Raw genomic sequence first — 12,158 nt, 5'->3', positions numbered from 1 at the left:
TTAGCCTTCAAATTAATGCTCCAAATTTCACAATTTCTACTTGTAAACAGATACATTGCAGAAACAGAGTAGGCAAGGGGAACCAGGCAACAAGCAGAAAACAGGATAAACGCAGGTGAAGAGGCTTGAAGTGAAGTAACGCTGACAGACAGCACAATCTACAATCTGGCATCTGAGTGTTTGTAGAGGTTTTGATTATTGAGATGAGGTGCAGCTGGTGTGGTTCAGCTCTGACTCCTGAACGCCTGTCTCCACCCGTCTCCACTCACACAAACAGACAGACACACACACACACACACACACACACAAGGAGGGAGTGCCACTTCCGCAGGGGCAGCAGATTAAGCCAGCGTTTACACGTAGCAGGGTGTTTTGGAAAACGGATATTTTGGCCCCGGATGAATATGCTTTGGAGCGTCAACCCTATGGGTGTGAGTGTAAACATAGGTCGCTCACATGACGTTAAGTATTTTCAGTCGCATGTTGTGACGTTTCGGAACCTAAAACGCCGTTTAACCCTGTTTACACGCCAACGCATAAGCAGCGTTTTCAGAAATCTCCACTTTGGCCGGAGTTTTATAAATTATTGTTTTCTGTGAAAAAAAACTCTGTTTGTGTGTATACGAGAAGCCAAACCACATGAAAACATGTGCGTTTTCCCTAAACGTAGCCTAAGAGACACAGAATCCCGACAGCATCAGTTTTCAAAACAAATACTGAAGCAGTACATTTTACTTCACCCATCTTCATTTTAATCATTCCTTTTTTTTTTTTTTTTACAAAATATAATAATTACAAACAAAACAGAAGCAGTACAATATATAAATTGCTTAAAATAAAAGTTAAAAAAAAAGAATTAACAAAAGGCAGTGATTCAGCGCCTTTTCTTGCCCTCATGGTCTTGTCCTGAACCCCCCCCCCATGTAAACAGTCAAACAACAAACAACAACCAGTCCTGTTGCAGTTTACATCCATGTCTGTCCAGACACATATGTGTAATGAAGACTCTGAAGGAATTTAATGAAAGGTTTTAAGTGTAATTTTTTGGCAAAATGGACACGTATGACTCCAGTGAATAATTTCCAGTGAGAAACGTGCTGTCTTCACTTAGAGGAGGACAGAGGACTGATAGAGAGCTTCATCACATGGTGCAACGACATCAGCAGACCCAATGAGCCTGAACTGAACAACAATGCTTCAGATATGGATGCTGCTGCAAAGAAGCTACAAACTGTCAAACATGGATGCTTCACACACATCTTCAACCCAACAGCACAGATGATCTATACAATCAGCACAGCTTCAAGGCGGACACCCAAGATTTTTGCAGCAATTCAGCATCTGACCAAATGTAAAATATGCTCACAATCTCCTCTTCTGAGTGTGTTTGGAGAGGTCACAGCGACCGTTGATCAGCTCATCCTTGAGTGACTGGGCCACATTTATGCCAGGTTTGAGGAAATTCCCTCCAGGTGTTCCTGAGATATTGTTCACACAAGGATGGGACGTATGGATGGACAACCCGAAAATATGATGCCTCCACCAACCATGGCTGCTGCCAGCGTGGAGGGATCAGAAAACAATCATCGATCTGAAGCTGGCTTGGCCTTTAACAGACATTACAGGAAGAGCTCCTACGTTTATAGACAGAAATAAAGAATAAATAGAAGGACAGATGGGAGGAAGAACGTGGGGCTAAATCCTTTCCTTCCCTGTGACTTTTCCTTTAGAAACAGTAAAATGTACTGTTATAAAGAAGAACATGCCAAATGTGTGTGTATGAATGCACAAATCAATACATTGTTTTATGGAATGAATAAAAATGTATGAAATTGTTCCCCAAGTTGCCCCAAGAGGCATTTTAAAGCTGTTTTAAGTTACATTTTTTTCAAATGATCAAATCAATCTTGAACTGGTAGATTCTTTCAATACGTGAACTAATGCACTAATTCATTTGAAGCTCCCGCCGCGCTTTAGAAAACACATGAAATAATATGAGACGATAAAAGTAAATTGAGAATATAAAACTTCTCAAAACTCCACTCTAAATGGAGCCCATGAGACTTTGGGGCAGAAAAAAATTGAGACTCTTCTTAACAGACTGGCACAATAAAATATATTACTATTGGAGACGTTAACAGCATAATGAGTATATTGAATTTTGTCCAGCAGAGGTCAGTGAAGGAAACATTGCAAAGGAAAAAGATTCGTTTAATCCACAGCACAGTCTGGATCTGTTGCACTCTGCCGCTAAAAATATCACTTTTGTACCGTTGTTCGCACATGTTCACCGACTGGACGACACTTGGCTGTAAGAAGCAAACAGAAGGTGCCAGAACTTTAAATTTCACGTTTTACTTTTACACCAACAAGCTGTGTCTTAAACTTTTAATAACATCCCATCAGTCCAGAGTGTGTTTGACTCATTGATCAGCCATCTTGGAGATCAAAGTTACAGAACCTGAGAAACTGCATTTGCATTCAGTGACTTTGTTATGTTCCCCTGTATGTTTTACATTGATTTTATTGTGTGCCTGTTCTGCATGTCAAACAGGCTCTCAATGGTACTAAAATATTCAACATGTTGGAAAAAGGTGGTCAGAACTGATGACAAACCACCAAACTTTTATAAATCTCTTTGTGAATCTTCAAAATGAAGATGAAAACTTCCACAAAAAGCAAAATTTAAAAATATATATGTATAAATTTTGTGCTCCTTTTCCTCCGCCCGTATTCAAATCTCAACCTGCTGTTGAATGTTTCAGCTCTTTATATTTAAGCTTTCAGACAGGTGGAGGCGGGACGTGACAACACAACAGACGTGAGGCTGAAAGCGAGGAGCCAATTCCACACTTGATGTTTAAAAATGGAGTATTCTTCTTCGCTTGAAGGGACAGATTTTACTCTGCGGCGCTCTCCAGAGAGAAAAGAACATATGTAAAAACACATGATTTGCTCTTCCTGGAAGAAGTTGGGAGAAATCTGAGCTGCAGTCCAACTTTTCCATCCTCATAAATAAAACAAAAACAAAGCAACAGTGGTTAACGTCATCAAGCATTGATCGGTTTCAAAAACAGGCTGCTGGCCACTTGCGTGCGGTTTGTTTGCATGGTTGCTGCAGCTCTCGTCACCTGCACTGTGCTTTCACAGGTATGTATTAATTACAGTCAATCAATAGCATTGCCATGGTGCAGGTAATCAACTGTTAATAAACACATAATCAACACCTGAAAGTGGTGATTAACACTCAACATTCCGCAATGGACAGAGGGTTCAAGTGTCTCAGTAGAGGGTTCAGACAGACGAGTAACCCCAGGTAGTCGGTCCGATCCTTTTTCACACATTTGAGTAAATGCACTTTTTGTCCTGGTTTCTTCAAGCCCAGCGTGAATAGGAACGCCAGTTAAAGATCTCAACACGGGGCGAACCACAAAGAGTTCAACTCAGTTTTGATCTTCCCCTTCACTGTGTGAGAGAGCGGGGATGCTGGACGGGAGAGGGGTGCAGCAGGCCGCCAAATGCCTGGAAGTGTGACGGGAGGACGGCGGATGAGGGAGGCGAGGCGGACGGAGACAGGCTAAATTCCACCTGCAGCCCACGGGGGGAGCCAGCCCCGCCGCCCGCTGTACCACAGTCAGGGCCCTCAGAAACAAAAGGCCCACCGTGCATGTGGAGCTGGTAGAAGCAGGAGCCTGGGAGGTGAAGGTCGTCATGGCAGGATGGGGGGCTCCCGCTGGACCACTGCGAGCTCTGAGGGGAGGGCTGGGACTGGAGCTGAACCGGAGCCGAGGGACAACAACCGCCTGAGCCAGGATCCCGCAGGTCGTCCATGGGCGGGAGAGAGAAGGGGCAGCCAAACATCTGCTGAGGACATCCGTCACCACACAAGTCTGACAGCCCCATCACCAGCTCACCATCTGGACAGATGTGGAGGAGTTCATCGCATGAGATGAGGCACATCTGCAGTCATGTGGTCTATTACTGATTTATTTGTTCTAATAATGTTCACATACTGTGTTTTATGTATGTTTTCAATTATCATCCAAAAAAAACCGTCTACACACAGAATTACTCTTTAATGATACTGAGATTGAGATTTGATTTGATTGGCATCAGTGTGTTTCTCGTTAGCAACAACTGTCAGAGACATTCAACGAACTGGCTCTTAAATTAACATCAGCAGAAAACTCCAACTCTTAAATTGGCATAAGGCCTTATGAGTCGTTCTGTCTTGCCAACCACATGTTAACAATTATCTGCTAAATTGGGCAGCAAGATGTCATTTTTTTGTTTGTTCTGCATTGAAGACTCCTTGTAGGTCAGATTCCGTTTGTGTGCACAGTGAATGCACCACAGCCATTTGGACAAACTGTAAACTCATTCTTAGTAAACACTAGAGATTTTAGTTGTTAAATATGGTTATGGTTAAATGTTACACGCTACATGAACATTTATTTTGAATTTAACTTCCATTTGGAGTTACATTTGGAGCACATGTGATGGAAAACATCGAATGCACTTCACTGAATTTTACACAGAAAAAGTCAAGAGAGTGAGGCATGAATTCATCCTGAAATGGCTCAACATATCTGACATTGTTTGTAACATCATTTGAGGAGGCTGTACACACATGTATATACATGTATCTTCTGGTCTTAAGTGGAATTTGATTATCAGCTGCAGGAAATATTAATGACATTTGTTCCCAATCAACACATTACTCATATTCTCTCTCTGACTCCCTCCTGTCACCTTCTTTACCTGCAGGCCCAGCCTGCTTTCTGAGGCCTGTCTGGACCGAGTTCATGGCTTTAAGAGAAAGCGGGGGGTTCGTCTGCGCCGGGGACGGCCCTCCTCCTCTGGAGCACCATGGCAACAGGTGTGCATACACACACACACATACAGATACAGACATGCACATGTGCACGCACAAACACAACAACACAAGATGCACAAGAAGCAAGAAAACAGCAGGGAAAACAAAGGAGGAGAGACACAGAAATGATTCATAACATAAGATAATGAAAACGTGATGTCAAAACAAAAGGAAAACCATGTAATCAAAATAAGGCATTCGTTAGGCAGAAATGAAGTCCGTAGAACTGCATGTAAAACACGATGGATAGCAGAAATTATGTGACATGGTATGTCAATGGTTTATTTGCAGACGGGTGAGGTGACGCAGCTCTTTGTGACCCTTAAGTCCACTGCGTGAGAGACGAGTTTACGACACGCTCTATCTGGCAAATGGTCCAGTCAAGTGCTCTACGAGCAGCTTCCACTTCAAAGGAAACTCTAATTAAATCAGTGGAGATCTTCACAGCTTTAACGGTACATGTGCTTCTTTGTCAAGTGACTCTGTGTTGCTGTGAACATGAGATAACAGAAATAATATTTCAGAGTATTATGGATGTAACACTGGCTTCACTCTTATGGTGTCGCATCTGTAAGAGAGCAAATTACTGTACTGGCAACAGTTTCCAGAATTTGAGCCATCGCCACCAGATGCTTGTAAGAAAGGACTTCAAAGTTTTACCTTGCTTGTCCAGATCCAGGCTCGACTGGGGAGGCAAAGGGGACTCCAGCTGCCCGGTGCCCATGGAGCTATGAGACAACAAGCCTGAAGAACTGTTGCTTCCCTCCAGCTCCCCAACCTCCCCGTCCTGGTCTCCGTCCTCCCTGCAACACACCACATGCTAACACTGTTAGCGCAGTATAGTGGGCATCAACAACGAGCATTTCAAGTCCTCCCTCTGCACCCAATCTCTCAATTTGATTTTAACAGAGCTTTGTTTTATTGAACTAAATCTATCTCTTGCATTTTTGCTGCTCTCCCAACACCATGGAAGTAAATGGAAACTTGTTTGGTGCTAAAAGAATTGAAAAAAATGACAATATAAAATCAACACAACGGTTTTCCTTTCCAGAATCAGTGGCCCTGTTACCTCATTTCTTCAGTAAACAGTAGGTCCACACATGCTATTCTGTTTTTTTGGCTGAACCAACCCTTTGAGGTCACTGGCAGAGGTCTACCCACTAAACAAATATGAGTTTGAATTCAAGTTAAGCCGAAATCGCAACAGAAACTGTTTTGAAATAAATAAGCACCGGATGCATGAAGTTGGAAATACTGCCCATTACCTGACACCCCATCAGCACACAATGTATGGTTTTTAACATGGGGCACGGCATGACGTTGAGTTGCACACTGCAAGATTCAGCCTGTTTGCAGATGAATGTTTTGGCTCAGGCGTGATCTCTCTTTCTATCTCTATCTATCTTTCACATTCAGCTTGACGATGAATCTTCTCATCAGTGCTCCTGCAGGACTCACATGCTTCCTGATTGCAGGCTGTACTTCTTGCGGCTGAGCCTGGTGGCCTGCTGGGTAAAGTACTCGTGACGTTCAGACTTCTTCCACATGTAGTAATACTCCACACACTCCCCAACCGAGCGCGTTCGTACCTGAGGAGTTTTTAGGGACCCAAAGATCGATGAGTACAGCATGTAGGTAGATCATCAGTCAGGAAAGATTCAGCTGACGTGTTGTCTCCTCAACACTCACCTTATTCGCCTGAATGAGGTGGAAGTTTTTCCCGTAAACTCGATAGCCGTGCTCAAAACTCCTGCACTCCTCCTCACTCCAGGCACACAGCTCTTCTAAAGAGAGGGAAAAGCACCGGGAGCATTTTAGCACAATGCATCAATTTCAATTCATTATTTTAATCTAATAATCAAAGAAAATGAATGCAATGCAACCACAGGCTTGTGCTGCAGATTATATCACAAAGCAGGGCTCTGAGAATGTAACTCCACGTTCGGTTTTGACCTGAATTTTGTCTTGATGGTAGTAGATTTAACTGGAGCCTCTCTGCTGAATAAGACATCACGAGTTCACACCATTGACAGGGGAGCAGATACAGCCATATTCTGCAGTATCCCCCAGCACACATGCGTTCCTGGGGCTCAAATGTGGGCTTGAGTTGCTGATCTGCAACTGTGCACTGACACTGAGTTCCCTTATTTTTCCAAGATTCTAATCTCATCCTACAGTTTGGAGGATTCAGCAGGTTGGATGCAAGTGGCTCTTTTCATATCAAATGGTATGTCAACTGGTGGCGCGGTGGAACAGGGGTAACACTGTCGCCTCACAGCTAGAAGGTCCCGGGTTCAAGTCCCACCTAGGGTGCTGGGGGGGCGTGTCTTCCACCATGCCTTCAGTGCCTGCTGCTCAAGGAAAGGGGCCTTTCTGTGTGGAGTTTGCATGTTCTCCCTGTGTTCACCTGGCGTGTCCTCCATAAAAAACCCACACTAAAAACATGCAAGAAGATCACCACCTGACCAATGGTGACGATAAAGGAACTGGTCCCCGGGCGCCGGTCGGCTGGCAGCCCACCGCTCCTGGTATGCCGTGGAGGAAAGACGGACCAAGGATGGGTCAAAAGCGGAGAAGAATTTCACATAAGCATGTGAAATTCATGTGAGCAGTTTCTCCCCCTAACTCTGCATGTTGTGCTGTTTGTGACTAATACAGGATGTCTTCTTCTTCTGACTGCTCACTTGATGAGCACTTTGACACCCCCTAGCCTTCTCACTTTTGTCTAAGCCCCGTCTGGGCTGATCCCCTCAAAGTCCTCCGATTTCAGATCAGCCTCTTTCAAAGAAGTGGAAGAGATGAAAATCAACTATAATCCTCCTTCACGTCATCTGCAACACAAACCTGACAGTGATATCAAAAAACAGCCTTTCTTCCTGTCACTTACTTCATCCTTTTGCAGAGCAAAATGTCTGTCACGTACATACAATGTACTCAATGGTGCTGCGTGACAGAGGGACAGCTTTCAGTTTGCTGGCAGTTGCTTCATGAGTCATGATGAAAACCACATCAATCGCAGCAGGGACGACTGATTCCCCTTTTGTTGTGTGTGGCTTTTATCACAGAGTCAAAACAACAGCTTTGCAGTTTTTTTCCCTGAAAAAAAAAAACTTGGGCTCTTGCTCAACATGTGAAGTGTCAAAGTGGTGTCTCAAATATTTTGCCTTCAACCTGTCTGCAGATAATATATGAGACACTCAAGGTGCCCGAAGGAGGCATGCCCCCCCCATTTTACGAGGTTTATCATTGGAGTCAAGCAGAGATAAGTTTCTTTTACAGCTGTGAGAAGTTACTCTGAATAACATTGAGAAAATACTGTATGCTGTGACTGTAGGACAGCAGCAAGGCTCTTACCACTAAACACTTTAACATTGAAGCGTAATCGTCTCAGTGCCTCTTCTGCATTGAAGTTGCATTTCACTAGCTCGTACAGTGCCTGAGGATGAAGAGGAGAGGACGAGGGTGAGCCAAAAGGGTTAGACTGTTTTGACACTGAGTGGAACGCAGAAGATCTCCTGTTCATTCAATGACCACTGACAAATGATTCAACCGTCCAACTATCGACTGCAGTTAGCTGAAGTAGGTTAATCATTAAGCGGAGATAAATGAGATCAATTCAAGATGGATTTTCAAGTCTCGAGATGATTGGGACACAGTCCGTGATATAATCAGTGCAGCTGATTATAAATGCTGAGTCAGCAGCTACGCAGCTTCAGATACTAGTAGCCCTCTAAGCATTCATTACCACCAGTTTCTCTCAATACGTTTAAACAGCATGTTTCTCCTGCTCAACATACAACACTGAGCACAATCTCTGTCTGGGATGCAATTTAAAGTGTACCTGTTCATTGTCTCGAACAGTGTCCCCTTGTGTTCGTGTGCATGCTGCCCCCTCCTGGCCACGCGGCATGTGTGCATACAGCAAGAACTCTTCCACTTCGTGCACCGGCAGAACACCGGGCCTCCACAGCAACTGGTCCTCGCTGCTGTAGGCTAGAAGAACAAAGAAACGCAAAGAGGGTGAGATTCATACAACTACACTTTGCTCTGTGATGTTTCTCAGACGCTCACCTCTGTCCTGGTACATATATGAACCGAGTGGAGGGATTTTTGCCTGGTACATGGAGCCAACCATGATCTCCTGAAAAGGAGAGCAAAGACAGTCTGTCATAAATATGAAATGTGTCATATGAACCATTTGTTCAAGTCTGTCCCTTCTTCAGACAGAACCGCCCACTCATTGGACCAAATGCGAGACAGACCATTAACCAAAGAGCTCATTTAAAGAAATAATCTTCTGTCATTGTTTCACTTTTTTCAAAAGGTGCTTGGCGAAATGCAAGCGGTAACTTACTGCTCAATAACGTCTCTTACATAAACTGAGTAAACTGATGTGTGTTTTTGGCCTCGGTGGCCTACCTTGTGCTCTTCATTGGAGGGAACAGAGGCATCATCAGAGTCCTCCTCTGATGAGCTGACTAATGTGTCTTTGTCTCCACCTGAGAGACAAACCATCAGAGAGCAGGATGAGACAAAAAATTTCATCTTAAAGTCATGTCCTTCTGCTGACAAACCACAAAGATGTTATTAAAAAAAAGCTTTACGAAACTTCGGACTTGTTTCATTAATTTAAGTAAATCTTAGTGAGATAAAAATCAGTTTCTCAAGCGAAACCCACCCAAGACAGCAGCAGGCAGCACTGGAAGTTATAGAAAGACAGGTACAAATTCAATATATATAACTTAATGTATAAAATACAATTCAGGATAAAGCAACCAACGGAAAAGAGAAAAGAAGGAGAGAGAAACAGGCTCTTCCTCTCCTTTATCTTTTAAGAAATTGAGTTTCCATTTAATTTCTCCTGGGTGCATCAAGGATATAAAACCAGCGCATCTGCCTTATATCCAGTTTTCATTATATTTTGTGGACTCAGCACCAATATTGTCACTCACTTCAAACAGAATCACTACCAAAGAAAGACTGTTTGATTATATTTCCTCCAGTTCAGAAATGTATGAGTGCGTTTGACATCATTCAGTCATATGGAGACAGACATACAGAGCAGTAGATAGAATAGAATTTATGAAGTCAACCCTCCAACTTATAACTTTTCTTTAGTGGGAAATTTACTTAAAATGTCATGTGCAAATGTACGACTTTGTGCTGGACACCTTGGAGGCGGCGCAGCAGATCTGAGGTGTTTGAGGTGACTGAAGGGGTGAGGTCATCAGCTGACGATTCTTCTTCCTCCTCCCCAGGAAAGAGATCCTCAGTTATCTGATCCTGTACAGAGCACATAAAGAACAATAGAGCAGCACAGTTTAGCAAAGAGCACAAAAAAACAATGCGACCACCAATAACAGATCAGAAATCAACGGTTCTCTGTGTTCTCTGTTGTGTCTCACCTTGTCCAGTGTCATGTCGGGCAGGCTGGCAGCCACGCGACAGGTCTCCTTCTCTGGATCGGACACCGTGTAGCCGTACAGAGCCAGCAGCTCCTCCAAAGGAAGCTCACTGGCCTACAAAGAGAGAGCAGCAGAGGGAGACAGCGACAGGTGGAGGGAGGTGATTGGGTTACTCCTACATCTGTCATTTCAATGATCTCAAGAACACTCTAACATTTTTTCCCCCCTCTTTGGCCTGAATATCGTCATAGCTCGCACTTTTTGACACTGGGCACACGTAACGTTATATTATAAAGTAAATCTAACATCAACGTCCGATAACTGCTGCTGCGGATTAGACAGTGCTTCGCTTGTGCTCCATCTAAATGCTGACAGAAAGGAAAGACAGCGACACTGTGAGGTGTGTGGAGCTCTGGGTGTTACTTTGGGCTCTGACACAGAGCGTTGCTACAGGCCAGATGCACTCTCAGGTGGTTATGGAACATATAATCTAAATGGCAGTAATGCAAATTTTGTCCAGCGGCTTTCTGTCTGCAGCATCCAGGAAAAAGTTGCATGAAACAATCCCAGTTGTATCTGTTTGGGGGGGGGCTTTATCTGTTTGTATTCAAATAACATGTCCACATTGAGCTGATGGATGGTTCTGGTGCTCTGACTCATTGAAAGCTGTGCTGTTTACGTTCTATTTTTGCAGAAGCAGAAATTTCCAGAAGTGATAATAAGAATATTTTACAATGGGTTGACTGTTATCTGATGCATGCCGCCCTGCAGCTAAGTTCCCAAAATCACACAGCAGCTAGCTTTGACATGGCTGAACTTGACCATACATTGTGGGACTGCGCTGCCATCTTCATGGGGCGAAAGTTCTCCTCCGACTCCTCTAAGGCCTGTTAACACTCGTGCTTCTCCTGCTGAGGGCCGTCATCACTGTAGCTCATGCACTCTCCACTAGGCCGCAACCTCCACACTTATCTTCAGGGGCTTTTCACCCACCTACACACACACACACACACACACACACACACACACACACACACACACACACACACACACACACACACACACACACACACACACACACACACACACACACACACACACACACACACACACACAGAGCATTATTTGTACAACAATTCATGTGAAGTCATGTAAACCAGCGTGGGGGTGCATTACAATATGGCAACACATTCCTCTGCGCGTCTGTGGTGCACACATGTACACACAAGCAACATGTGGGATCAAACGGTGGCTGATCCTGGCTCATCCCATTACAGCTCAGCTGACTCCTGACTTTGAAACCGCCCTTTTTAACTTATGAGAGCGGCTGTAGGGACAAAACGATCACACTGTGCAATCCACAGTCCATGACACTCAATTGTAACTGTAATATAATCTTACTTTACAGCCTGTTTAAACCTCTTACAGAATAATCAGACAGCTCTCCACAGAATGTTTGCTTTGCTTAAAATGATCCTTTATATTTTAGATTTCCAAAGTAGCTTTGGTGACAGTCTCACACTGTTGGCGCTCTCCCAACCAACATCACGAGGAGTCACCTGGAACGGTTTTCTGACACACTTGTGAAGGGGTTCCCATATAGTCTGAGCACTTCTTGGCTGCTTTTCCTTCACTTCGCGGTCCAAGTCCTTCCAAACCACCCCACTGGGTTTACACTGGGTGACTGTGGAGTCACCTGGAGCTGCACTCCCTCTTAGTCAGAAAGCCCTGACATCAACTGACGGTGTGTTTAGATCACTGTGGTGTTAAAAAACTAATGATGGTCCCACAAACTACATGGGATGCCATGTCTTCAAAATGCTGCGTCAGCCATGCTGGTTAAATGCCTTGACTTTCCAATAAATCGCCAAAAGCAA

General features: G+C 44.0%; 1 protein-coding gene across 1 annotated transcript; it reads right to left on the bottom strand.

Moving 5' to 3' along the window:
- Positions 1 to 2,931: 2,931 nt before the first annotated feature.
- mier2 (mesoderm induction early response 1, family member 2) lies at positions 2,932 to 11,537 on the bottom strand. The gene is made up of 12 exons (XM_070961803.1): positions 11,359 to 11,537; positions 11,109 to 11,274; positions 10,282 to 10,395; positions 10,048 to 10,159; positions 9,296 to 9,375; positions 8,948 to 9,017; positions 8,718 to 8,869; positions 8,231 to 8,312; positions 6,566 to 6,660; positions 6,335 to 6,465; positions 5,537 to 5,679; positions 2,932 to 3,917 (listed from the first exon to the last, which is right to left on the bottom strand). Exons 2-12 carry the CDS (start codon positions 11,133 to 11,135, stop codon positions 3,463 to 3,465), a joined length of 1,461 nt encoding a protein of 486 aa, XP_070817904.1. The 5' UTR covers positions 11,136 to 11,274; positions 11,359 to 11,537; the 3' UTR covers positions 2,932 to 3,462.
- Between the last annotated feature and the right edge of the window lie 621 nt (positions 11,538 to 12,158).

Source organism: Chaetodon trifascialis, chromosome 4, assembly GCF_039877785.1.
Source record: "Chaetodon trifascialis isolate fChaTrf1 chromosome 4, fChaTrf1.hap1, whole genome shotgun sequence".
Lineage (NCBI taxonomy): Eukaryota > Metazoa > Chordata > Actinopteri > Chaetodontiformes > Chaetodontidae > Chaetodon > Chaetodon trifascialis.
This window is presented reverse-complemented; position numbering and strand designations above follow the sequence as displayed.